At 60.7% G+C, this 24555-nt stretch overlaps 1 protein-coding gene across 1 annotated transcript; it reads left to right on the forward strand.

Annotated features, from left to right (window-relative positions):
• The first annotated feature begins 1216 nt into the window (after positions 1 to 1216).
• On the forward strand, positions 1217 to 22603 carry LOC102940753 (exostosin-1-like). The gene is made up of 11 exons (XM_043541911.1): positions 1217 to 1248; positions 3280 to 3412; positions 3607 to 3714; positions 5208 to 5327; positions 9782 to 9914; positions 12057 to 12175; positions 13092 to 13187; positions 14014 to 14103; positions 15387 to 15547; positions 16178 to 16349; positions 18507 to 22603. The coding sequence occupies exons 1-11, from the start codon at positions 1217 to 1219 to the stop codon at positions 18690 to 18692; spliced, it is 1350 nt and encodes a 449-aa protein (XP_043397846.1). The 3' UTR covers positions 18693 to 22603.
• Positions 22604 to 24555: the final 1952 nt, after the last annotated feature.

The raw sequence follows: 24555 nt of genomic DNA on the forward strand, positions 1-24555 counted from the left end.
GCTCCCTTCCAGAGCACAGGCCAGCCGCCAGTCGTGGGCATGTTCCCTGGGCCCATGCTGGCTGGGGTGGCAGGGCGAGGGGTAAGCGCCTGCCCCATACGGGGGGCTGCAAGGTGAGGGTTGCGGTCCCAGCCCTGGGGGACAGTGTGGCAAGGGGGCAGGCCCGCCCTATGGGGGGTGCCAGGGTGAGAGGTGTGGGCCTGTGCTGACAGTCTTGGGTTCGATCTCTGCTGATGACTCCGGAAGAGGGTCCTTACGGATGGGGCCCCAAATGTGGGGCTGGAACTCCAGTCGATTTCTGACAGGCAGCTGATCCTAGAGCCAGGACCATCACCCCTCCTCTGATCTTGAGCCCAGGGACCCACAGACCTTCCCAACTAAGCCCTGTGCCCGCATCTCCCCGGGCGCCTGCGGCCCCAGCTGCTTTGCATGCCCATTTACATAATCCCCTTTAGTCGAAAAGAAAAACACCCTGGCTCGCCGGGGAAGGATGGAGAACACGGGCGTGCGGCGAATGCCAACAAGTGCTTGGAGACGTGCTGTACGTCCACGCCAGCCTATTAAAATGTCACGTCGGCATCTCTGCTGGAGGGAGCGTGTCTAAGAGTAACGATGCGGCCGCTGACATATCAGCGACAAGCAGCAGCATCCCCGTGAGTGACAGCCCATTAAGCCATCAGGCTGGTTTTAATAATTCTGTCAGAAGCGTGGGGAATTTTCATCAACGTTCATTTATTTATTACGCGGGTGCCTCCTGCCTGCAAAACCACTGGGACTTGGGGGACTGCGAGAAAGCCATGCAGCTCTGGTGCACTCAAGTCGGATGCTGCTCATCCTGTTTGATCATCGTTACCCCTTCCTGGAGTGAAAGGCCAGAAAGGATCCTTAGATCCTCCGGTCTGACGGCCTGGAGAGCACAGGCCAGAGGTGCTAACCCGGTTACATGCATGCTGCGCCCCGTAACTTGTGTCTGGCTGATGCATGAATGGCACGAAATGGAGTCAAGTATTAGGGGGTAGCCGTGTTAGTCTGTATCCACAAAAACAACACGGAGTCCAGAGGCACCTTAAAGACTAACAGATTTATTTGGGCATAAGCTTTCATGGGTAAAAAACCACTTCTTCAGATGCAGCTGAAGAAGTGGGTTTTTTACCTACGAAAGCTTATGCCCAAATAAATCGGTTAGCCTCAAATGGAGTCAGTGACCTGTTCGGTGATGACCTTCACAGGGATGGTCGAAGAGTCATGGTGAGGCCAACGTGGGCCAAACTGCGGAAGCGTTGGGCGAGGGTTTTGAGGGGGGCAGAAGATCCTAAAGTGCCTTGGAAACATGATTAGATGAGCCTGGCCCTGTCAAACCCCGGGAGGGGGGAGGTCCCGGGACCCCGAGACAATCACCTGGTGGCTGGTGGCCTGGCTAGCAAAGCTGCACCCTCCTGCCTGCTCCCTCTCTCGCTGGCCCTGCCTCGGAGATGACTCTTGTCTGAGCATCACCCCACTGCCTATGGAAACCCTCCCCTATCCGATGGGATCGGGGAGTCGCTGTTAAGTTAGCCTGGGTCGCCTCTTACTGACTCGGCTGCCTCTCTTGTGAGCCTGGAGAAAAGCAGCCCGCGGGCAGCAGTGGGGTTGGGCTCCCAATTCCCAGGGATGTTTCTAGCCCACTTAAGGCTGAATTACGGGGGGGCCCAGAGTGCGGAGGCTGCCCACGGGGGACAGGTCTCTGCAAATGGGAACAGAGGGGCTTTAGTCCCTGGGCTACTGCCCTGCTGAGCCAATAAGGGTATCATTGGTGCTGGGAGCCCATATTCTTTAGCAAACGATAAATGGGGTGGGAGGATTCAAATTGCCCTGGCTGCATCTTGTGTTGCTAACACAAGGCTTTGCAGACTTGCTGAGAGGACCTGGGAAGCCTCTGCGGGGGCTCCGTAAAACACAGGCCAAGTCTGTCACTGAGTTTCAGGCAAGAAGGGTTTAAGGATCATCCAGACCAGCTGTTCTCAACCGGGGTACGTGGACCCCTAGGACATGCAGAGCTCGTCCAGGGGGCACATCAGCTCACCTGGAGATTTGCCCAGCTTTACAATAGGCTACATAAAAAGCGCTAGGGAAGTCAGGACAAACTAAAAGTTCTACAGACAAATGAGGAAGTCGGCAATTCATCAGCACAAGTGGGCTGGGACACTTTTGTATTTGTATGTCTCATTTTGTGAAGAAGTTGTTTTTAAGTGAGGTGAAACTTGGGGTAAACAAGACAAATCAGCCTCCTGAAAGGGAGACAGGCATCTGGGAAGGCTGAGAACCATCTGACCTCCAGCATGGCACACAGGCCAGGGGGCTTCATTCTGTGACTCCTGCCTCTGTTCCCTCGGGCTGGGCCCAAGAGAGAAGCGGCTTGTTATTGCCATTGCCGGGAGGAATTTGGATGAGGTCTCAGAGTAACGCACTTGCCCAGTGCATGTTGTACCCTAACCTAGGGGCTGGCTCAAGTAGGAGGTAACAGCCCACTATTGCTGCCAGCTGATGGGAGTTACTTCTTTAGCTCAGCTGCAGCCCAGTCCCCTGGAACCTCCGGCCCCCACTGCCCTCGTGTTGGTGACGTCATGCCCCAAATGCCCGACTCGGCTGGCTGGCCTCTCCCACCCATCGGCTGTGGGGTCACAGGTGTAAAGGGCTGGGCCCCGGCCCCCCAGCTTGTTGATGGTGAAAGGAGCAAAGCAAGTTGAACTCCCCCGACAGGGTTGAGAAACAGACCTGGACTGTCTCCAGGGCCCCATGGCCCCTCCATTGCGTGGGGCTGGGGAGTAAGAGGAGCTGGGCTCCAGGGGGCAGGTGTTTTGCTCAGGGCAGGGTGGCAGCGTGCAAGAACTCTGGGTTGGGGGGAAGTGTGCGAGGGCTCTGGGTTCAGGGGGCAGTGTGCGAGGGCTCTGGGTTCGGGGGGCAGCGTGCGAAGGCTCTGGGTTCTGGGGGCAGCGTGCAAGGACTCTGGGTTCAGGGGGCAGAGTGCGAGGGCTCTGGGTTGGGGGGCAGAGTGCGAGGGCTCTGGGTTCAGGGGCAGTGTGCGAGGGCTCTGGGTTGGGGGGGCAGCGTGCAAGGACTCTGTATTCAGGGGGCAGCGTGCGAGGGCTCTGGGTTGGGGGGCAGAGTGCGAGGGCTCTGGGTTCAGGGGCAGCGTGCGAGGGCTCTGGGTTGGGGGGGCAGCACGAGGACGTGGAGCCCTGCCTGAGTCACGCCAGCTGGGACCGGCCGAGCTCGTCAAACCCCTGCGTGTGGGCTCAGCTCCAGCCGGCGCCTGACTCCTGTCTCCCCGCCCCGCAGGTACGATTCCCAGGAGCTGATGCAAAACTCCAGCTTCTGCCTGGTGCCGCGGGGCCGGCGCTTGGGGTCCTTCCGGTTCCTTGAAGCTCTCCAGGTAAGCCAGGCCCCGTGCCAGGCCTCCTCCTCTGCCCGACACCCCTGGGCTGCTCCCCCGCCCCGGTGCCCAGCCACGTGGCGTCCAGCAAAGCATGGCGCCGTCTGGCCCGGCTGCTGTGTGTGCCCGCCGCAGGACGGACAGACGGACGCACACCCCTGCCTGGCTCACCCCGCCCTGTCCCCCCTTCGCAGGCCGCCTGCATCCCCGTGCTTCTGAGCAACGGCTGGGAGCTGCCCTTCTCCGAGGTCATCGACTGGAACAAAGCTGCCATCATTGGGGACGAGAGACTCCTCCTCCAGGTAGGGGCCACGTGCTCGCTGCACATCCTGGGGGGGGCCGCCTGACTCCCCGGCCCCTCTGAGACACCCCCCACCCGCGTGGCAGGAAGGCCGCCCCTGCTCACGGCTCCGTGGGCCTGACGCCGGGGTCTGGCCGGGGGGGTGAGGTGGGGACCAGAACCACAGTGAGCTGCATGGGGCACTAATGAGACTCCCCCCGCTTCCTCCCTGCAGCGGGAGCCCTAAACCCCCCAGCACCCCCATCAACTGCAGCCCCCAGCTGCCCGCTCCTCAGGGCCCACCCTTTCCGAGGAGAGCAGGAGCGAGAAGCAGCGTGTGAAGGAGGCAGGATTGGGCGCTGTGCGTCCCCCCCAACCCTGGGGGAAAGGGACCTGGCTCTGGTGCCAAAGGGCAGTGCCAGGCTGGGCTTGCACCCAGACCAGCATCATGGAGACCTGCGGGGCACCTCAGTGACTGGCGCTCAGCCAGGCCTGGCTTCTAGCTTCCTTGGCACCAAGGCACAGAGGGGTCCTACAATCCCAGCTCTGCCCTCTGAGCTCTCTGCCCCAGAGGCACCGGCAGAGATAGGGGAGGGGAGCCCAGGGCTGGGGTAGCAGGGGGCTGTGAGGTGGGATTGGGGGCACCGGCAGATCTGGGGAAGGGGAGCCCAGGGCTGGGGCAGCAGGGGGCTGTGGGTCGGGATTGGGGGGCACTGGCAGAGCTGGGGGAGGGGAGCCCAGGGCTGGGGTAGCAGGGGGCTATGGGTCGGGATTGGGGGGCACCGGCAGAGCTGCATGCAGGTGAAACATGCCAAGCTCCTGCTTGCATTGGGCCAGCCAGATTAATGCTGCCCTTACACTGGCTTAGAAATTGTGCCCCTCCCCACTGGCCGGCTGGGCCCTCTCTTGGGGGACACCCCTCCCCCCCTTCGGGCCCCTGCCAGGCCCCTGCGACTATTCCAGCCCGAACTCCTGGGAATGTGGCACCGTCCCCAGGCCATGCGGGGGTCCGAGAGCAGTATAGGGGGCGGGGCGGCTGTCCCACCCCAAACCCAGCCTGCTGCCGGAGCCGGGGCATGTATCTGGGGCAGCAGGACCCAGGGCTGGGGCATGGCTCCGGATAGTCCTGTTCCCATCTCCGCCCCGACTCACGGGGCAGGTTCAGGTCGCTCAGCGCCTGCCCACCCTGGGCCTCCCTTTTCCTCTCTGTGAAATGGGCACAATAAGACCAGTCGTGGGCGGCCACCCCGTGAATGGTACAAAGTGTGATCGTCGACTCTGTGGGCCAGATCTTCAAGGGCTCAGCTCCCCCAGCCAGGGTCAGATTCCCTGGCCATCTCGGGGCATTGGCTGCTGAGCCCTCCCGCCCCACACCAGCCTGTGTCCCCAGAGCTGCACTTACCCAAGAGAGACCCCGGCCAGCTGGCCCCGTCCCTGGCTCTGCGGGGAGGCTCTGGGGGTCATCTTAGCCCACCACCGACCTTCCCTCACCCCCCCCACCCGGCTCTCTTCCAGATCCCGTCGATAACCCGCTCCATAGACCACGACAGAGTCCTGGCGCTCCGGCAGCAGACCCAGTTCCTGTGGGAGACCTATTTCTCCTCGGTAGAGAAAATCGTGCTGACGACCCTCGAGGCGAGTACTCCCGGCTTTGTGGGCTCCTCGGTTACAGCCATTGTCCCCTCACTCAGGATGGGGGAAGGGCTGGTGGGGGAGACAGCGGGTCTGGTTGGTTCACCGGATCATGGAGGAGGGCAGGATATTGGCTTGAGTGGGAGAACGAGACGCTCAGCGGGGAGGAGAGGATGTCCCGGCACCTTGCTCCTTCCCCTTGGAGCATGGTGGAAGGCATTTAGGGTCTGCCCGAGACCTAGGCGCTGCTTACATCTCTCCTACGTCCTCTGAGCTTACTCTCAGAGAGGAAGAGGGGTCGGCAGTGCTGATACACCGCTGCTGGGTCAAGGGAGCTGCCACCCAGGTGAGGATCTGTGACCTGTGTGGAGGTGCAGAGCTCATCTGCTGACTCATCCTGGCCGTCGGAACAAGTGGCTCCTATGAGCTGCAGCCCTGGCTGTCAGATGGGTCGAGTGTCTCGGAGGGGGGCTAGGCGATCCCTGCGGGGAAATATTCTAGAGCAGCCAAGCTCAGGGGACAGCTCAAGCTGAGGTTTCGGTGATGAGGTTGTGTAGCAGTAACGACAAACCCCTGGAGGCACCACCTGCGTACAGGGGAGTTCATGCAGCCATGTGCCCCTGCCCCAGGGCACCGCTCCATAGCTCCTGGTGTGGAGGCTTGGGCAGGGCCTTGGGGAGCCAGGACAGAGGTGGCCAGGTCTCAGACCCTGCTGTGGATTTTCTGGCTTGTGGATTTTCTGGCCTGAACCCAGCAGTGCAAGCTGTCTGAAAAGCACATTGGGATCCTCTGGGGTGGGAGGTTGTAACAAGGCTGGTTCTGGCGGGACCCCATGGAGAGTGCCAATTCAGGACAAATTGCTTGAAGCAGGGCAGTTCCAGCCCAAGGCTGGGGTTTCTGTGCACACCAAGGCAAACCCAACCAGCCCAACAGAGCAGACTTTGGTCTCACCCCACTGGCTGACCACAAGTCACACAAGCAATTCCCTTAGACACTCCAGTTTCCCAGAATCACTACCAGAGCCACTCGTTATGGGGATGAATAGTTATGAAAACCAATACCCCAATTCTCTCGATCCCAAAGGCCCAAGCCCCAGACCCAGGTCAATAAACAAATCAGATCTTACCCACAAATCACGCTGTTGCCAATCCTTTAGAATCTAAAATCTAAAGGTTTATTCATAAAAGGAAAAGATAGAGATGAGAGCTAGAATGGGTTCAATGGAATCACTGACACACAGCGATGGCAGAGTGCTTGGTTCAGGCTTGCGGCTGTGATGGAATAAATGGCAGGTTCAGATCAAGTCTCTGGAGAACGTCCCCAGCTGGGAGGGGTCATTCAGTCCTTGGTTCAGAGCTTCCGTCTGTAGCCAAGTCCCTCCAGAGATAGGAAGCAGGATTGAAGACCAGATGGAGGAGCTGCAGCAGCTTTTTATAGTCTCTTCCCATGTGGTGTCTCTTTCTGTGTCCCAAGGACAAGCTGCCCCTCACATGGCCTGGAAACACCTCAGCCTTCGGTCCCTAGGCAGGTCCCTGCACACCTGGCTGAGTCCCCAGGCGTGTCTGCCTTCTCTCAGTGGGTCAGTTGTGTCGCTGATGGTCCTTAATGGGCCATCCAGCAGGCTAGGCAGAGCTGACACCAACTTGTCTGGGGTGTCCCCCAGAAGCAGAGCACAAGTTTGAAATACAGACAGTCTAGAGCCAATACTTATAACTTTAAATACAAAAATGATACATGCAAACAGATAGCATAATCCTAACCAGCAAACCATAACCTTGTCTGAGAAACCTTATTTGACCCCCTTTATACAAGATTTGGTCCCACTACAGGACCTTGGTTGCAACAATGTTCTATACAGTCCCAGTTCAAGTCAATAACGTCACAGAGGTGCACCAGAAATGCAGCTGTTCTCTCCAGCCAGGGCACTGGAAGGAGACAAGGAGGCCAGGCCCTTGTCTAACCTCTCCCATCCCAAGTTCTGCCACACATGAATGAATAAAGCCTCCTCATCATCCCCATTGTGCCGGTGGGGAAACTGAGGCACAGAGTGACTTGCTCAGGGCCGCCTGGGGTCAGCGGCAGAACCAGGAGAGACGCAGCGCCCTGGGCCCAGCCCACACTCTCTGAAGAGTTGCTGGGCTGTTCTATGCCTCTCCCAAGCTCGCCCTGGCCCAGCGAGAGGCGGGTGAGGCCGGCGGTGGCTAGCTGGGATGCGGTCTGGTCCGAGGCGGGAGGGGAGAGGGCTCCTCGGGGAGTGCGAAGGCCGCTACAGGCCGGTTATCTCTGTGCTTCATTCATCGGGCAGTTGGGGGCCCGGGCTGCACTGCGGGGGCTCAGTGGCCCTAGGAAGGAACTTTGCAGCTTCTCAGCAGTGCAGAAAAGGTCCCCAGCAGCTGCCAACCCAGCTGGTGTGGTCACCGCCTGGAGCATCAGGTGCCCAGGGAGATCAGGGTACCAGGCCGTGGTGTTACCGCCGGGCTGGGAGAGGCCAGGCTGGATCCGCACGACTGGCTAAGGAACCGGCACAGGGGGCCGGGCGGTGGTGGGACCTTGGTTAGTTGGTAGCTGCCATGGCTACACCCTGTCATAGGCTAGGGCCACCTCTGGCCCCCAACCCCAGGCCTCAGGGTGGGCTCCTCAATCTGGCATGTGGCCATATCCCGGCTAGTTCGTCTCGGCTGCACCAAGATGTCATCAGAGCCCTTGGCCCTGTGTAACGGCTCCCGCTCGGCTGGGGCCCTGCACCGGCAGATCTCAGTGGGGGCTTGGGGCCTTGTGCCGGGTGCGGTACAGACCTTTCAGTGAGAGACGCAGGCCCAGGCCCACAGAGCTCCATGTAGACACAACAGGGAGCGGGGCCAGCCGGAACTGGGCGGACGACAAGGGCCCAGTGGCTCAAGCGAGCATGGCCCAGTGAGCAGTAACCGTCGCTCGCTGCCAGCCTGACCGTGGCTGTGCAGCAGTTTGGAGATCTGGGAGACCCGGGTTCGATTCCCGCTCCCCAGCCACCCAGTGTGACCCTCAGCAAGTCCCTTAGCCCACCGAGGAAGAGAGGAAGGCTGGCCCAGTGGTTAGGGCATGCCCCTGGGGCTCAGGCGTCCTGGGTTCTGCCCCAGACTCCACTTGTGACGCTCGCCCAGTCGTGAGCTGGGGATCATAGTGCCGTCCTGCCTCACAGGGGGCTGAGAGGTGCTCAGATACCATGGTGATGGGCGCCTTGGAAGTGCCTAAGACAGACGTGTACAGATCAGTCCCAGGTGGGCTGGCACTCGGCGGCTAGCCCAGGCCACCACGTCTGCCCTGCTGCTGCTGCCCGTGCTGGCTAATGAAAGCTGGCTCAGCACAGCTACACCGGCCTCATGGACCCACCTCTAGAGAGGCTTGTTAACAACGCCTGGGCCTGTTACGTCAAATGAGGGGGCTCAGCCCAGCATCTGCTGCCCCGGGGTGCTGCCGCCTGGAGGAGTCTCAGGTACCCAGTGCAGGAGCCGTCTTGGGGAGCTCAAGGCAGGCTGAACAAACCCCTTTGACATGCAGATGGAGCAGGTTTGCTCTGGAGAGGAGACGTTTGTTTCATTTTGGTTGTCGAGTTGATAAACCAGCCCCTAAGCCTGGCTGTTGGGTTGGACTGGAAACGCCCCAGCGGGAGTTTATTCGGGATCCACGAAGGGAAACTGAGGCGCAGCCACCAGGGGGCGCAGTGAGGTGGCCACTCATCTGCAGGCCCGTTAGAGCGAAATGAAAGCATGGGGAGCCCTGAATTATGGGGCAACCCTTGGAGCAATGCAGCAGCTCCCCCAACCCCCGCAGAGTTAGGGTGGGTGCTGGGGACGCCTCTCTCCAGTGCAGAGCCCAGCCTTGCTCCCTGGCGTGGGAGCCTCACCCGTTGCCCCGGACACTCTCCCCTCCGCGGCGCTGGGTAAGGTGTCCCGGGCCATGGGGCACGTTGAATTGTTCATGGTGTGTGTCTGGTCCCCGGGGCACGATGGTGAGCACAGAGCCTGCTGCCAGCTCTCCGCAGGGCCTTGAATCCCCAACTCTCGCTGCTCCGACTCGGTCCCTTGGCGTCCAGCGGCTGATCGACACCAGCTGGCCTCCCCTCCAGCCTAGACCCCTCTAGGATCAACCTTGCCCAGTCGACTGGTGACGAGAGGGGTTAACCTGCGTCTACACTGGGGAAAGGTCGCGGCTGCGCTGGGGCCAGGTGACACGTGTTCGCTAGCCCCAGCATAACCCACCTCTTCTCCTAACCTAGACAAACCCAGTGCGGGGCAGGAGCCCAGCCCTCCAGCCGCTAGCAGAGATTGCTGTGGTGTGTGGCCCGGCCTGCTGGTTCCCGCCCCGGGGTATATGGGGCAGGGCCGGAGGCCGGGGCAGTGCAGCGTCCACGGCTGAGCCTCGCAGGGCCCAGCCCAGGGTCAGTAACGCGGCTCCCCCGGTCCCCTCGTCGTTTTCAGATCATCCAGGACCGAATCCAGGCGCACATCAGCAGGAACCACGTGATGTGGAACGCGCAGCCGGGCGGGCTCTACGCGCTCCCCCAGTTCTCCACCAGCCTCGCCGACTTCCCCTTCTACTACTGCGCCCTGGGTAGGTGGCAGCGATGGGGAGGGGCCCGGCTCTGGGAATGGGCCCCGGGGGGCCTCAGGCCCGGCGAGGCGTCGGAGCTGGCCCTGGAGTCCCTGGTCGCCCAGGCTGGGCTGGGAGCTCCCGACGGAGTAACAGCCCGTGGGCTGGGCAGAATATGCAGGGTTCCTGGATATTTCTCCTGGAGGGGCCGTGGTGCCCTCATGCTTTGGTGCAGTGAGTTACAGCGGGTGGGGTTCGCTCGGGAGCGGCCAGGACAGCGATAGCGGGGTGAAGGGGGGGCTGCTGGTCAGGACGGGGCATCGGAGGGGGAAGACCAGTGGGTCACGCACACAGCTCTGCCGCTGCTCCGGGATCCTGAACCTGCAGCGCCCCCTGCTGTTCCAGCCCAGCCTGTGGCAAACGGGCTTTTCCCGCTGATGGCTTGGGAGGAGCCGGCTGGAGACTCACTCCTCAGTTAGCCCCACCCTAGAGCGCCGGGTGGGAGGGGCGGTCACGGGCCCCGTGGTGCCGGTGCCAATGGATCTGGCCCATTTTACAGTGTCCAGCTCTGCCAGCCCCCTTAGTCCCAGTGTGCCGCCCTCCCAGTCATCCCAGCCCTGGGCTCCCCATACACAGCTCCGCTGGCCCCCTCATTCCTGACCCGCAGCCTCCCCATGTTATCCCAGCCATGGGCTCCCCCCATCTCTGCCAGTGCCCCTCAATCCTGGCCCACAACCTCTGTTATCCCAGGCCTGGGCTCCCCACATCCAGCTCTGCTAATGCCCCTCAATCCCCCCTGCTACCCCAGTCCCAGGTGCCCTTCATACTGACTTGCTCCCCTTCCTACCATTCCTTTCTTGCTGTTCCCTTTATCTCCCTTCCTACCCTGCAGCTGCTGGCCATCCCCGCCTGGAGTGGGGGCTGCTCAGCTGGTGGCAGGCTGCGGATTTACGGGAGGGGATTGTTTCCTGCAGGGATCTCTGGAGAGCACGGTTTGCTGGCGTCTCCGCCTGGTGGAGATCGGCCCTTCCACCAGCTCACTGATGCACTTTGCAGAGACACTGACCTCCCGGCCGCACCTAACCCTGCATCAGCCCCGGGGTTGGGGTTAGAACTTGTACAGTGGCGCCACATCCCCCTCGAGTTGCCGGTCCAGTGAATGGTGTTACTCCTTTAGCTAAAGTGGCAGAGGTCTGATGCGGAAGGTCCTGGGTTCAAACCCAGGATGTGCCTGGTGTCACTCTCTGATTCCCAGCATGGAGGCTCCTGGTTTGTTTCAGGATCACGCTTAAAATTTCCATTCTTATTTCTAAACCAGCCCATCAAAGGGAGGCAAAAATAGGGGCCTGCCTTTTTTGTGTGCTGTGTCTATCTTACGGTTTAATCATGTGGCCCATCACCCTAGTATGTGGGCACCTTCCACATAAAATCTATGGCACTAGTGACATTCCTGTTGGACATCGGTGAGTCCCTGGCATGCTCCCTTTTCAGAATCAGACCTTTTCTGGGAGGGGGTTAGTTTTGTTTTCAGATTTTATGAATTTTCCCTTTTTCCGCTGACATATGAAGAAGACCAGAAAGTCTTTTTTCCTGCTTCGTTTCCACTAGAAAGCCAGGTCTTGTCTAGCTGGAACTCTACGGGCATCACAGGAGAGTGAAGGCCGAGTGATTGGGAGGGGAAGGGGTTTTAGTCGGATTGGTCCAGACTTGGTTTTTATCACCCATCCATTGCCCAGCCAACACTTGGGAGAAAGGATGTCTCTGGTAAAGAGTGACCTCTGGTAAAGACGCCTTGGGGGGTGAAAGAAGAGCTTGACAGCCCGACCGCTCCGGCTGAGAGAGCAGGGGGCGCAGAGCCCAGCCCAGCGCTGAGGATTGTTTTAAATCTCGGGATTTTGAAGCCAATCTCCTGATTGTGGGGGCTGACTCCTGAGCGCACAGAGCCAGCGATGCTGCGGCCCCCTTGGCTATTCCCCGTCCCCCACGGCCAGGCCCCGAGAGCGCTATGAACTCCTCTGTGCATCATCTCCGCCCCAGCCCTGCCCAGCTGCTGGCCCCGCCCGGGCTGTTCCCCTTCCCCGCCTGGCTGCCGTGGGCCCCTTGCCCCTCAGCTTGGCCGGAGAGCGCCCGGGCCAGTCCGAGCCGGGCCGTGTGTCGTTGCAGGGCGCAGCCCAGCCAAGGAGTTCACCGCCGTCATCCAGGCCGCGTCGCCGCTGCTCTCGCAGTCCCAGCCCATCGTCAGACTCATCCTCGCGGTGGCCAAGTCCAAGTATTGTACCCAGGTACGGGCCCACCTGCCAGGGGACGCTCCTCCTCCCGGTCCCTTGGGCCTGGGCCTCTGGGCTGATCCCTGAACAAGCCCCTGGCCAGCCACAGTGGGAGCTGTGCCTCTGCACCCCAGGGTGGGGCTGGGAGAGGAAACCACGGGGAGCGAGTCCAGGCCGTTCCGGGGATGGAGGCAGAGTGGTAGGGGATGGGTCCAGGCCGTACCGGGGATGGGGGATGGGTGGCGGGGTCGGTCAGGGCCGTTCCGGAGATGGGGGATGGGCGGAGGGGGTCGGTCAAGGCCGTTCCGGGGATGGGGGCTGGGCGGTGGATTTGGTCAAGGCCGTTCCGGGGATGGGGGATGGGCGGCGGGGTTGGTGAAGGCTGTTCCGGGGATGGGGGCTGGGCGGTGGGGTCGGTCAGGCCTGTTCCGGGGATGGGGGATGGGCGGCGGTGTCGGTCAAGGCTGTTCCGGGCCTGGGGGCTGGGTGGTGGGTTCGGTCAAGGCCGTTCCGGGGATTGGGGCTGGGCGGTGGGGTCGGTCAGGCCTGTTCCGGGGATGGGGGATGGGCGGCGGTGTCGGTCAAGGCTGTTCCGGGGATGGGGGCTGGGTGGTGGGTTCGGTCAAGGCTGTTCCGGGGATGGGGGCTGGGCGGTGGGTTCGGTCAAGGCCATTCCGGGGATGGGGGATGGGTGGCAGGGTCAGTCCAGACCCGTCCCTCCGGGGCCCTGGGTGGGTCTGGCTGAGGTGCTGTCCCCATGGGCGTCTCTGCTCGGGCCATGCACCGTGCTGACCGGCGTGATGGTAGCCCCGGCTCTGGCCTTGGGGTGGCCGAGGCCGGTGGTGCTGGCTGGCCGTGGCTGACGGTTGGCAAAGGTCTGAGTCTGGGGCTGGTCGGGGCCGTAACCCGGCCCCGCCTGTCACCGCTGCAGATCGTGGTGCTGTGGAGCTGCGAGAAGCCCCCGCCCCCGAGGAGCCGGTGGCCGTCCGTCCCTGTGCCCTTCAGCGTCGTGGAAGGGGAACACAAGGTAGGGGGGCCCCGGGGCTGCGGCACTGCTGGAGGTGGGAGGGCAGGGAGGAGAGCAGTGGCTGGGTTTGGGGGTGGGGGTTGCAGTGGCTGGGGTTTGGGAGTGGGGGTGTGTGGTCGCACTGCTGGGGTTTGGGGGTTGGGGGTGCATGGTCGCAGTGGCTGGGATTTGGGTGTGGGGGTGCGTGGTCGCAGTGGCCGGGGTTTGGGGGTGTGTGGTCGCAGTGGCCGGTGTTTGGGGGGTGGCTTGCTGGGATTAGGGAGTGTGGTCGCAGTGGCTGGGATTTGGGGGTGGGGGTGTGTGGTCGCAGTGGCCGGTGTTTGGGGGGTGGCTTGGGGATTAGGGGGTGTGGTCACAGTGGCTGGGGTTTGGGGGTAGGGGTGCGTGGTCGCAGTGGCTTGGGTTTGGGGGTGCATGGTCGCAGTGGCTGGGGTTTGGGCTTGGGGGTGTGTGGTTGCAGTGGCTGGGGTTTGGGGGTGTGTGGTCACAGTGGACGGTGTTTGAGGGGTGGCTTGCTGGGATTAGGGGGCGTGGTCACAGTGGCTGCGGTTTGGGGGTGGGAGGGTGTGGTCGCACTGGCTGGAGTTTGGGGGTGTGTGGTCGCAGTGGCTGGGATTTGGGGGGTGGCTTGCTGGGATTAGGGGGCGTGGTCACAGTGGCTGCGGTTTGGGGGTGGGAGGGTGTGGTCGCACTGGCTGGAGTTTGGGGGTGTGTGGTCGCAGTGGCTGGGATTTGGGGGGTGGCTTGCTGGGATTAGGGGGCGTGGTCACAGTGGCTGGGGGGGGCACGTGGCTGGCTGGGGTTCAATTGCTTTCTCTTTGCACAGACCATGAGCAGCCGTTTCTTCCCCTACGACCTCATCCGGACGGACGCCGTGCTGAGCCTGGATGAAGACACTGTCCTATCAACCAATGAGGTGAGGGCAACGGGGGGGTCCAATAATCCCCATTGTCCCTCCTTGCAGGACGGGGGCACATCTCATAGCTGGGGGGGCAGGGTCCAGGGCTCGGATAGCCCCAGGGGCTGGCTTGGGGCAGCTTCAGTCGAGCGGGAGAGGTGGGAGGAGGGGCACCGGCGGAGCGGGGGGGCTGGGGTAGGTCTGGAGGGCCCTGCGGTGCAGCGACAGAGCCGTGTACTGGACACTCACACAGCATCTGCCCGAGCTGCACCTGGCCATGTCCCACGCTGGTCATCGGCTACTCACAGCAGGTCAGACACTGGGATGCAAAAGGAAACAGCATTTGGGAACGGCCTGGGCCTGGGGAAAGCAGAAATTTCAACTCCATGCCCAAGCAGGGGCCGGAGAAGTGCTCTGATGCCGTGGTGATGGGCGACCTTATGAAAGCTGATCGCGGCAGGGCTCCTCTGGCCATGCATAAACGGCTCTGCTCCAGCAGGGGGCGCTGTGCCAGGGACGGGCCGTGCGGATCAGGCCCATCCGTGGGGGTCACACAGCTGTTTTTTACCCAGCAGAAGAGTCGGGGTCCGGTGCCGTTTGGCTGGGTTCTCGGTGAATAACGCAGCCTGGACCCTCAGGGGCAGGAGAGGTTGGCGCTGGGTGCGTGGCTGCTTCCATGCAGCCCCGGTTCCCAGCTGCCCCCTGGCCGGCCCTGTGTGCTGGGCACTGCTGTCAGGCCTTCTTCGTAGAGCCTGCTGTGTGGTTCACAAGAGAACGGGCCAGGTTTCCCCCCCGCACTCTCCCCGACCCGATGGGGAATTACAGACACCAAACCTCCCCAAGGCCGGCAGGGGGACTGTCCCTGTCGTGGGCACGGGGCAGATCCGGCTCTGGGTGTGCCAGGGGAAGGGGAGACACCGGGTCCCTGAAATAGGGGGCAGGGGGTGCAGTGTTTCCCCTTCTGCATTTGTAGCTGGGGAGCCGGGGCAGGCTGACTCGGTCACAGCCAGCACGAGAGCAGGGCAGGGGAGCTGGGCGCCCTCCTGGAGGCACCATGTGGCGGCTTGGGGAGGGGGGGCTGCAGGCTGAGGCTCCCAGGCCACTGCCCCCCAGGGCTAGGCAGAGCCCCAGCCAGAGGTTCGGCCCAGGACACCGCGGGCCGGGCGGACGCAGCTGTGTTAGCCGCGGACGGGGGGGCAGGGTCAGTGCTGGGGCTGCTGTGCCGAGCCTGGCTTGTTAATCCTGGTTTCGTTCCTTTCCCGTCTCCCCCCCGACCTGCCCCCTGCCATCGGGGCCTCCAGGTTGACTTTGCCTTCACTGTGTGGTGCAGCTTCCCGGAGCGCATCGTGGGTTACCCAGCCCGGAGCCATTACTGGGACCGCAGCAAAGGCTGGTGGGCCTACACCTCTAAATGGGCCAACGAGTACTCCATGGTGCTGACGGGGGCGGCGTTCTACCACCGGTGAGCCGGGGCCGTGCACGCGGCCAGGAACCCGGCTCCGGGCAGGAAACCCCACGGCGCTGGGGGCTGCGTGCGACGTGCCGCTGGCCAGGCAAGGCACAGACGTTCGCCCTGCCTGGCAGAGCACCGGGCAGCCTCCTGCAGGCGCCAGCCACGAGCGCTGCTGTACAGCGGGGCCAACGTACAGAGAGACTACCGCGAAGCAGTGGGGTGCTAGTGGGGCTCCCCGGGGACACCCCTGCAACCTCAGCTCTCCCCAACAAGGGCTCTGGCGGAGAGCAGAGACTTCTCTGTAACCTCCCGCCCTTTGCAAGCCTTGTCCCTCCATTGCCACTCCCGCCCAGCTAACGGGGAGCCCCGGTGCAGACAGGCCACTGGCTTTGCCGGGTCTCGCCTCTCTCCCCGCTCAGAGCAGGTCTCCCTGATGTGCTGCACCCTCGTGCTAGCAGCTCCAGGAGCATCTCTGGGCAGAATGACTCTTGGTAAGACGATGGGCCAGACCCATCGCTGGCGTGTCTCTGTTGCCTTGGGAGGAGCCCCACCAGGGCCAGTTTGGCCTGGGTTCTCACAACCCCCTCCCTTCCCCCCGGCACTCGCTGAATGCTGCCTGTTTGCCCTCTCCTTTGGCAGGTACTATCATTACCTGTACACCTTCTACCTGCCGGGCAGCCTGCACAGCATGGTGGACCAGATGGCCAACTGCGAGGACATCCTGATGAACTTCCTGGTTTCCGCAGTCACCAAGCTCCCGCCCATCAAAGTCACCCAGAAGAAGCAGTACAAGGAGACCATGATGCAGCAGGTTGGCTTCCCACCTCTTCCAACTGCCTCGAATGCATGGAATTGGGGACGGCCCTCGGCACAGAGAGCCCTGGCCCTTCAAGGGGGCCGGGGGCTCAGCTGCCCCTGTGCCAGGCCTCACCCACCTCCCCAGGTGGAGGGGATGGCTGCGAGGGTCGGGGGACTAAGAATCGGTATCTGGCCCCTTCATCGTAGGACTAAGAACTGGGCTGGGCTATGGGGGCAGCCTGTGGCCAGTCAGGGGAGCAGACCTGGAGTGAGCGTGCCATTGAAGAGTGAGAGACCCGCCGGGGAAGGGCCAGTGAGCAACCCGGAGCTGAGTAGGGTACGTCTACACTGCACTGTGACAGGTTTCAGAGTAGCAGCCGTGTTAGTCTGTATTTGCAAAAAGAAAAGGAGTACTTGTGGCATCTTAGAGACTAATCAATTTATTTGAGCATAAGCTTTCGTGAGCTACAGCTCACTTCATCGGATGCGTGCAGTGGAAAATACAGTGAGGAGATTTATATACCCAGAGAATATGAAAAAATGGGTGTTTATCATACACACTTTAAGAAGAGTGATCACTTAAGATGAGCTATTACCAGCAGGAGAGCGGGGGGCGGGGGGGAACCTTTTGTAGTGATAATCAAGGTGGGCCATTTCCAGCAGTTAACAGGAACGTCCTGACGTCCCCAGTGCCCAGAGGGGTTCGGAGCTGGAGTCCCTGTTCATGCCCGTCTGCGTGGGGGATGGAAGTGAAGAGCGGAGCCACCATCTTCCTTATGTCCCCCTGCCCTGTCCCAGCGGGTCCCCAGCTCCGTCAGGACACTAGGGCCCTGGTGTTGCTCCATTGCCCCCTGCTTTGATCCCCATCCGCCCTCCCCACTGCACAGCGCAGCCCTGCTCCCCTTCGTGAATGCAGTGCCCTGGGCAGTCCCTCAGGCCCAGCCCCTCCAAGGTATCCCGGCGCCTAACTCCCCGTGGTGCCTGTCAGAGCCAGCTGCCCAAATACCGCTGAGACTCTGGCCTTAGGGCCTTGCTTGTTCCTCCAGAGGGTTCACTGGTGCATGGTGCGCACCCCCCGTAGGCTGACTGCGGCGTGGCCCTCAGCCGGTGCCAGCCTGGGGAGCCGGCAACTGGCGCAGGGGATCCAGCCAGAACCTCCCTGGTGCAGCAGAGAGCCCTGCCCCGGCCCCGGCCCCTGCCCCGGCGCGCCCTGGGACGAGGGCGATTCCCCCGCTGGGTGGGGAGGGGCTTGGGGCTGGCGCGGGGCTCAGAGTCCAGCTCTCCTCTGCTGCCGTTACTTTTCGGGTCCCTGCGCTGACCCCTTGCAGCACCGGCCCGGCCCTGCACCACCCGCTGCGGAGCCGGAGCTTGCGGCATATCGAAATGTCGCTACGTTTTCCAAAGCGGCATCGGATTTCCGGGTGCCGACTGGGGGCACCAGGGGCCTGATTCTCAGCGGAGCTGAGCACCCACCGGAACCTGAGGCTCAGGCCCAAGCTGCCTCCAGCGGGCACCCCAAATCGGAGGCTGCTGCTGAAAACACTGGCCACAGCCTCAGCCAGCTCAGCTCCTGGTCCTTCCCGACTCGTGCTGCTCTCAGACCCGGTGAATTAGTTACTGCCCAGGCAGCCCGCGGCTGAACAGAAGGGCCGATTTCTGGGGTGACGGGCAGGCTGCATTGTGCTGAATGTGTTTGGGGCTGGTTGTCAGGACGCCTGGGTTCTGCACCCAGCGCGGGGGCTGGTTTGCTGGGTGAGCTCACCTGGCTGCACCTGGTTCCCCGTGTCTGGGATGGGGGTGGTGGGCAGTGCGTTGCACAGCTGTTCAGTGAAATCTGTCTAGATACGATTCGTATCTGGCCCCTTCACCGCAGCCTCTGAGCTCCTTGCTGTATCTCTGTCCACAGCCCCCTGAGGTAGGAAAGTGCTGTTCTCCCTTGTGTGCACATGGGGAAACTGAGGCAGAGAGACTTACCAGAACAGGGAATTAAAGCTGGGTCACCTATGGCCCTGTCTAGCGCCCCCCACTGGGCCACCCTTCCTCTAACAGGCTCTGTTATCCCTGCAAGGCTGCCGTGCCCTGGGCGTTTGAGTGACGTCCCAGAGCTCCAGCACGGTTGGTGACCTCCTGCCTCTTGCGCTCAGGACCCTCTCCCACCTTCCCTCCCCAGGGCTCTAAGACGTCCCGCTGGGCCGACCCGGAGCACTTTGCCCAGCGCCAGGCCTGTATGAACTCCTTCGCCAGCTGGTTCGGCTTCATGCCCCTCGTCCATTCGCAGATGCGGCTGGACCCTGTCCTCTTCAAAGACCAGGTCTCCATCCTGCGCAAGAAGTACCGGGACATCGAGAGGCTGTAGAGCCACCGAAGCCACGGACGGAGAGTGAGAAGGGGGTGAGGACCCCCCCAAAGAAGACTGTGGAGAAGGGACTCCCTCTTGGAAGCCACGGAGGCTTGGCCTGAGGGGCAGGGCCGGGCTGTGGGGCACAAGCAAGGGAGAGGGCCGCTGGGCCTGGCTCTGGGGTTAAACCTCTGGGGACAGTCGGAGGCTCGGGATGCAGAGCGCAGAGTCCAGGGGCAGTTCTGTAACTGCTCGCTCCGTGGCTCCTGTCGCTGATTGGTTCTGGTTTGATCCCGCTTCCAAGCCAAGAATCGTGTCTCCTCTCTGGGCCCGCGAGCTGCGAGTGCAGACGGAGCCGCATCGAGACGCCCGCTCAGCCGCTCCCTGATTTTATCTTTAGCTGCCTTTTACCTTGGTTGCCAGCAAGGGCTCAAAGCCCTTTTCCTCTGGGTGCTTCGCACACAACGACTTCCCCATCCGCAGGTCTGGCCCGTCAGAGAGTGGCCAGGGGCCGAGCCTCCCTGCCGGGCGAGCGTGGGAGCCCAGGGAATCCGAGGGAGAGCCGAGTGCACTGCCCTGTGGTCCCCACGCCGTGCCTGTGGAGGAGGGAGAGATCTGAGTGGGGCACACGGGGCTGCCACGCACTGAAAGGGGCAGGGAGCAAAGCCCCAGGGGTGTCAGCCCCAGCAGATCCCCCGCCCCGCGCTCGCAGGGGTGGTAGAGAAGAGTCACAGCGCTCCGTGTCTGCACCAGCTCAGGGCTTGACTGCGGAGCCCCGGCAGGTCGTTCTGTGTCTGGACTAGGCAGAGGGGACATCTCCCCTCCTGCCCCCTTCCAACAGGTGTCCCCACTACATCCCGCCAGCCCCTGGGCATGGGGGATCCCACGGCAGCCCCCAGCAGATCTTCAGCGCCCCGCTCAGGCCAGAGCCAGCTCCCCCGTCTGAATCTCCCCTGGAACGGACGGGAGAAGGGCTGGCGAGGGTGGCTGAGCTGCAGGTGTGCGGGCGGGTGAATGGGGTCTGCGTGGGAGGGCGAGGTTGCTGAGGGGGCAGGGTGGGAGCAGGCATGAGGAGGGGGGCAGAGAAGTGAGAGGCCCCCAGCAGGTTCTGATAAGCTGCAGAGAAGCCGGGAGCTCCCCGGCGCCCATCGTCCCAGCCGTGGTGAGTCAGCTTCGTTTCCTCCTCCTCCAGGGAGCTGCCCCTCCCTCCGTGGGGGGATCTGGATCAGGGGCAGGGAGAGCTGGTTGGGGGCTCTCTGCAGAGCTCATCGGGGGCAGAGGGAGGTGCAGAGGAGAGGAACTGTCAGACATTCGCTCAGAGCCTGGAGCGCAGGCTTGCCATGTCCGTACTCGGACACTAAGGCACAGGTGTGGGTCCAAGGTGGGTGTGTGGGGTCCCACGTGGTCTCTGAGGGCCAGTGCAAACCCTCCCCATCGCTGGTTTATCCCTGTATCGGGGGTGGGCTGCAGAGGCATCGTTCAGGGAGCGAGTCACTGGCTGGCAGCGATGGGCCGGCGATGGGTCCCGAAGCCAGGGAGGAGCCCGTGCTGTTGAGTGCGCCAGGGTCCCGGCGTGAACTCCTCATCGTCACCCCCAGAGGTCAGTGGTGGCGTTGCTCCAGCCGCCTCCGGCATGCACAGCGATGAGATGACGACGGGCTAAGGAGACCGAGCCGGAGGGCCGGGGAGGCAGGTCCCGGGGTGAGACCTGCTCCCGCCCGGGAGCCGCCTGATGAAGAGTCAGACAGGACAGGCTAGAGCCCTGGGAGCCAGACGCCAGGTTAGTTACAATGAAATAACTGAGGCCTCCAGAGAGCAATCGGCCGCAGGTGCCTGCAGGAGAGGGGGAGGAAAACCTCTTGCCACTTGCCCCTCCCCTTCTCACCGGCTCTGTCCGGCCCGGCTCCCGTTTGATCCCTCAGCAGGTCAGGGTGGAAGTAGCAAGGGGCTGGCTCCAGGTGTCCTCGTTCCCACCTGCCCATGGTGCCGGCTGCCCTGTCTCCCTGCCCCAGTTCAGCCAAAGGTGCGGGCTGGAGGTGGGCTTTGAGAAAGGCGACGGGCTCCCCAACCTGCCCCAACGCTCTGCTCGAATGTGTCTCGTGCAGCAGCAAAATCAGAACGTTTTATGGCGACTCAGATGTAAAACCCCCTCCTAGGAACACCTGTAAATGCCCATTTTGTATCAGGATTTGTTGAATTAAACTGAACCGAGACTTTGTCAAGGGGCCTGTGCTGTGGTTTCTGTTCAGGGCACGGCCACGGTGTGTTTGACTCCAGCCCCGTATTGCCCTGGTCAGCGAAAACCTCTGGAAGCTGCGTGGGAGTGGCAGACTCGGGCCAGAGCAGTGACGTCAGAGTTTAGTCTGGTTCTTGCCCTGCCCCAATCGTCAGAGAACCACCCAGCCCCTCCACGAGCGCAGGGAAGAGACACGAGTCTCACAGGCCAGAGCTGAGCCCTTGGGGCCAGCTGCATGTTTCCTTGGTTCTGGTGAAGGTTAGCTGTGCCGTTGAGCCCCAGATCCTGCCGTCCGTAGTTAGGCAGAGCTCCCGGGTGAAGGGCTGCAGGAACCAGCCCTGAGCAGGGCCCCATGGCTCAGCAGCAGGGGCGCTGCGTGATTTAGGCCTCGTGTATGCTAGAGAGTTTAAATGGCAACAGTTCCGCCGACAGAGGGCTACTGTCAAGGCTATTTCAGCAGAGGGCGTTCACATGGCATCAGATTGTAGCTGCAAAAGACGTGTGGCTCCGTGGGCTGGCATCCCAGTGTCCCCTGTGCCACCTTCTGACACCTTGTGGGGAATTTTGGCTGTGTCTTGTGGGATATCCGCACTCCTCACAGGGAATTTGGGACTGTGGGGTCGAATTCCCATAAATCCCGTGGTACTATTCCATAATCTACTCTTATTCGCTCTGTTTTCAGCCGCACTGCTGAAACCATGGACGCAGCACTGAGCAGCAATGCTCTGGTGTCCATTTTAAGGCCGGGACAAGGCATTCTCTTGTATTTGCAAGCCCACTGTGCTCAGAGTCATGGTACCGAGGATGAGTGGGCAGCAAAAGACATTGTCCAGCCGCGACAAGCATTTGCCGACCAACAGGCGCTGAGCGGTGGCTTTGGGGTGTGATGCAGAACTAGGCCGACCAGCAGAACCTTTGGACATGGGAGGCCACATCCCTGGAGCTATGTGCCAGGCTCGCCCCGGCCCTGCAGCACCCAGGCACTGAGACAGCAGCTGCCCTGACTGTGAGGAAATGGGTGCTGAGAGCCAGGTGGGAGCTTGCAGCCCCACATTGCTATCGGGCGGCAGGCAAGGAGTTTGCTGCTGGGAAAAGCCACAAGGAGGGTAACTGTCATCCAGGTGCGCAAGGCCAGTAAACGTGTCCAGCTGCACAGCAGTGTGACTGGACAGTGTGCAGGAAATCATAGATGGAGTCAATGAAATGGGCTTCCCTGGCTGGGCAGGGGGTGATAGATGGGCTGCACATTCCGATCCTGCCTCCTTCCCTACTTGCCTTTGAGGGGGACTCCTCCATGGTTGAGCAAGCTTTGGTGGAGCACCAGGGATGATTTACTGAACAGAGCATAAGAGCAGCCATACTGGGTCAGACCAAAGGTCCATCCAGCCCAGTATCCTGTCTTCCCACAGTGGCCAAGGCCAGGTGCCCCAGAGGGAATGAACAGAACAGGGAATCATCAAGTGATCCATCCCCTGTCGCCCATTCCCAGCTTCTGGCAAAGAGAGGCAAGGCTACTGACACTTTGGCTGGGGTGGGAAGGTCCATGGTGCTTTATCTTTAGGAACACAGCACCTCTCGACAGGTTGAAAGCAGGGTCGATTCTCCCAGTCTGGCCTATTGGCATTAATGGGTTCCAAAGCCCACTTGGAGTCTCAGGGATCAGGGCCACCCTTTGCTCCCCTGGCTCATGAAGCCTGACACCAAGCTGGTGGTGGATTCTCCGTCACTGACCATTTTAAAATCAAGATTAGATGTTTTTCTAAAAGATCTGTTCTGGTTCAACCAGGAATTAATTCAGGGCCATTCTCTGGCCTGTGCTATACGGGGCGGGGTGTGTGTGTGTGTCAGGCTAGATGGTCACAGTGGTTCCTTCTGGCCTTAGAATCAATATCTTTGTGACGGGTTGTCACACCCGGGGTGCAGGCTGGGAGCTATGGGGACTGCTGTGCTCCTTCATTCTCCTAGCTGGGCTGGCCCTTTTTCACACGGCTTGGCTGGAGATACAGCCGGCCTCCACAGGCCCTGTTATCACCCAACCTGACAGTAGGTGGTACCACACCCCCAAACTGAGCTACCTGAGTGCATACAGCAGACACCAGGCAATTTCCCAGCTCCGCGGTCTCACCTCCCACTCTCCCCCCGGAGTATAAACCCAAAATTATACCGTCTTGCACTGCACAGGGATGTGTACAATGTAAGCTTATTAATAACGTTCACTTTCCCCTCAGTGTGGGAGGGATATGCAACAAGCCTGTGTTAACCAAGCTGAGATTTTCCCCAGACACTTCAGTCAAAGGTACTGTGGTTTAGATCAGGCAAAAAACAAGTTTATTAACTACAAAATGACAGATTTTAAGAGATTATAAGCGATAGCAAACAGATCAAAGCAGAAAGAAAAGGAGGACTTGTGGCATCTTAGAGACTAACCAATTTATTTGAGCATGAGCTTTCGTGAGCTACAGCTCACTTCATTGATGCATCCGATGAAGTGAGCTGTAGCTCACGAAAGCTCATGCTCAAATAAACTGGTTAGTCTCTAAGGTGCCACAAGTACTCCTTTTCTTTTTAATATTAACCCAATAACTTGTGTTTGATATAAGAATGAATGGCAGGGCAGGGGCGGGGTCAACGTTATGACTTTGCCAATGTGCCAGTTAGATTTAAAGCTGAAATTTAACAAACTAGCTTTGCCAGTGGGGTCAGTGGTATAGCCAATATTGGAATGGAATTTAATTAGGGTAACTTCTCTATATTGAGGCCAGGGAGAACTAGCTATTAACCTGAATACCGGGTTCTTTCCAGGTCTACTTGTACCTTGAACGGCACTTTCCAAAACACTCAGTTCTTAAGCAATCAACAAATGTATTAATTCACAAAGGCCCACAGAGGTCTCTAATCTGCAGCGTTATAGAGCAAGTGCAGAGTTCAGAGGCGCAAGGTGGGTACTCAATACAATACTGTCTTGTAAGCGACTGACACAGACAGGATTGAGGCCGAGCAGTTACACCACAGAGCAACAGGAATCACCAAGATTTCTCATTACGTTTACTCATCACCAGTTACCAGTGCTTTAGGATCTCCAGTGCACTTATCGTGCTTTAGGTCGGTCTCCAAGGAGTCGGGATGCTCTTGTCTTAGCCTGGAAGCTCTTTGGGGCAGGGGCTGTCTTTGTTCTGTGCTTGTACAGCTCCTGGCACCCTGGGGTCCTGGCCCATGACTGAGAGAATTCAGGCAGGTGATTAATCCGAACGCACAGGTGTGAATGTGGTCCCGGCTCTTCCCAGTCTTTGATCTGAAAGGGACTTGGTTAAAACACCAAAAGCAAGTGTCGAACATTATGGTGTGATGTTTTCTTAGGCCAGCCTACGTAGCCTTACAAAGGAGAAACACGCACACAGCGTTGCTCCGTTAAAAAGCAGCGTATGGTTACCTGTGGCCTCGCTAGCCAAACTGCAGCCTCCACAAGGGAGCTTCCAGTAACTTCTGGTAAAGAATACGAGGAGAAATACAGTCGCTTACATAAAACTCACCACAGTAAGCCGGGGAGAGGGCAGAGCCTTTCATGCAGCGGGGTCAAGTATCCAGCAGCCCTTCTCATTCCGCAGCCTTTGTGTGGGTTCAGCCGAACTCAGGATACCACCTGGT

This window comes from Chelonia mydas, chromosome 3 (genome assembly GCF_015237465.2).
Source record: "Chelonia mydas isolate rCheMyd1 chromosome 3, rCheMyd1.pri.v2, whole genome shotgun sequence".
In the NCBI taxonomy this organism is placed as follows: domain Eukaryota; kingdom Metazoa; phylum Chordata; order Testudines; family Cheloniidae; genus Chelonia; species Chelonia mydas.

Excerpts from the sequence above, each read along its gene's own strand:
- LOC102940753 (XM_043541911.1), top strand. The coding sequence starts at position 1,217 with ATGACCTTCACAGGGATGGTCGAAGAGTCATG. Across the intron at positions 5,328-9,781 it reads TCGTGCTGACGACCCTCGAG|ATCATCCAGGACCGAATCCA; the intron begins GCGAGTACTCCC and ends CGTCGTTTTCAG. Across the intron at positions 15,548-16,177 it reads GGGGCGGCGTTCTACCACCG|GTACTATCATTACCTGTACA; the intron begins GTGAGCCGGGGC and ends CTCCTTTGGCAG.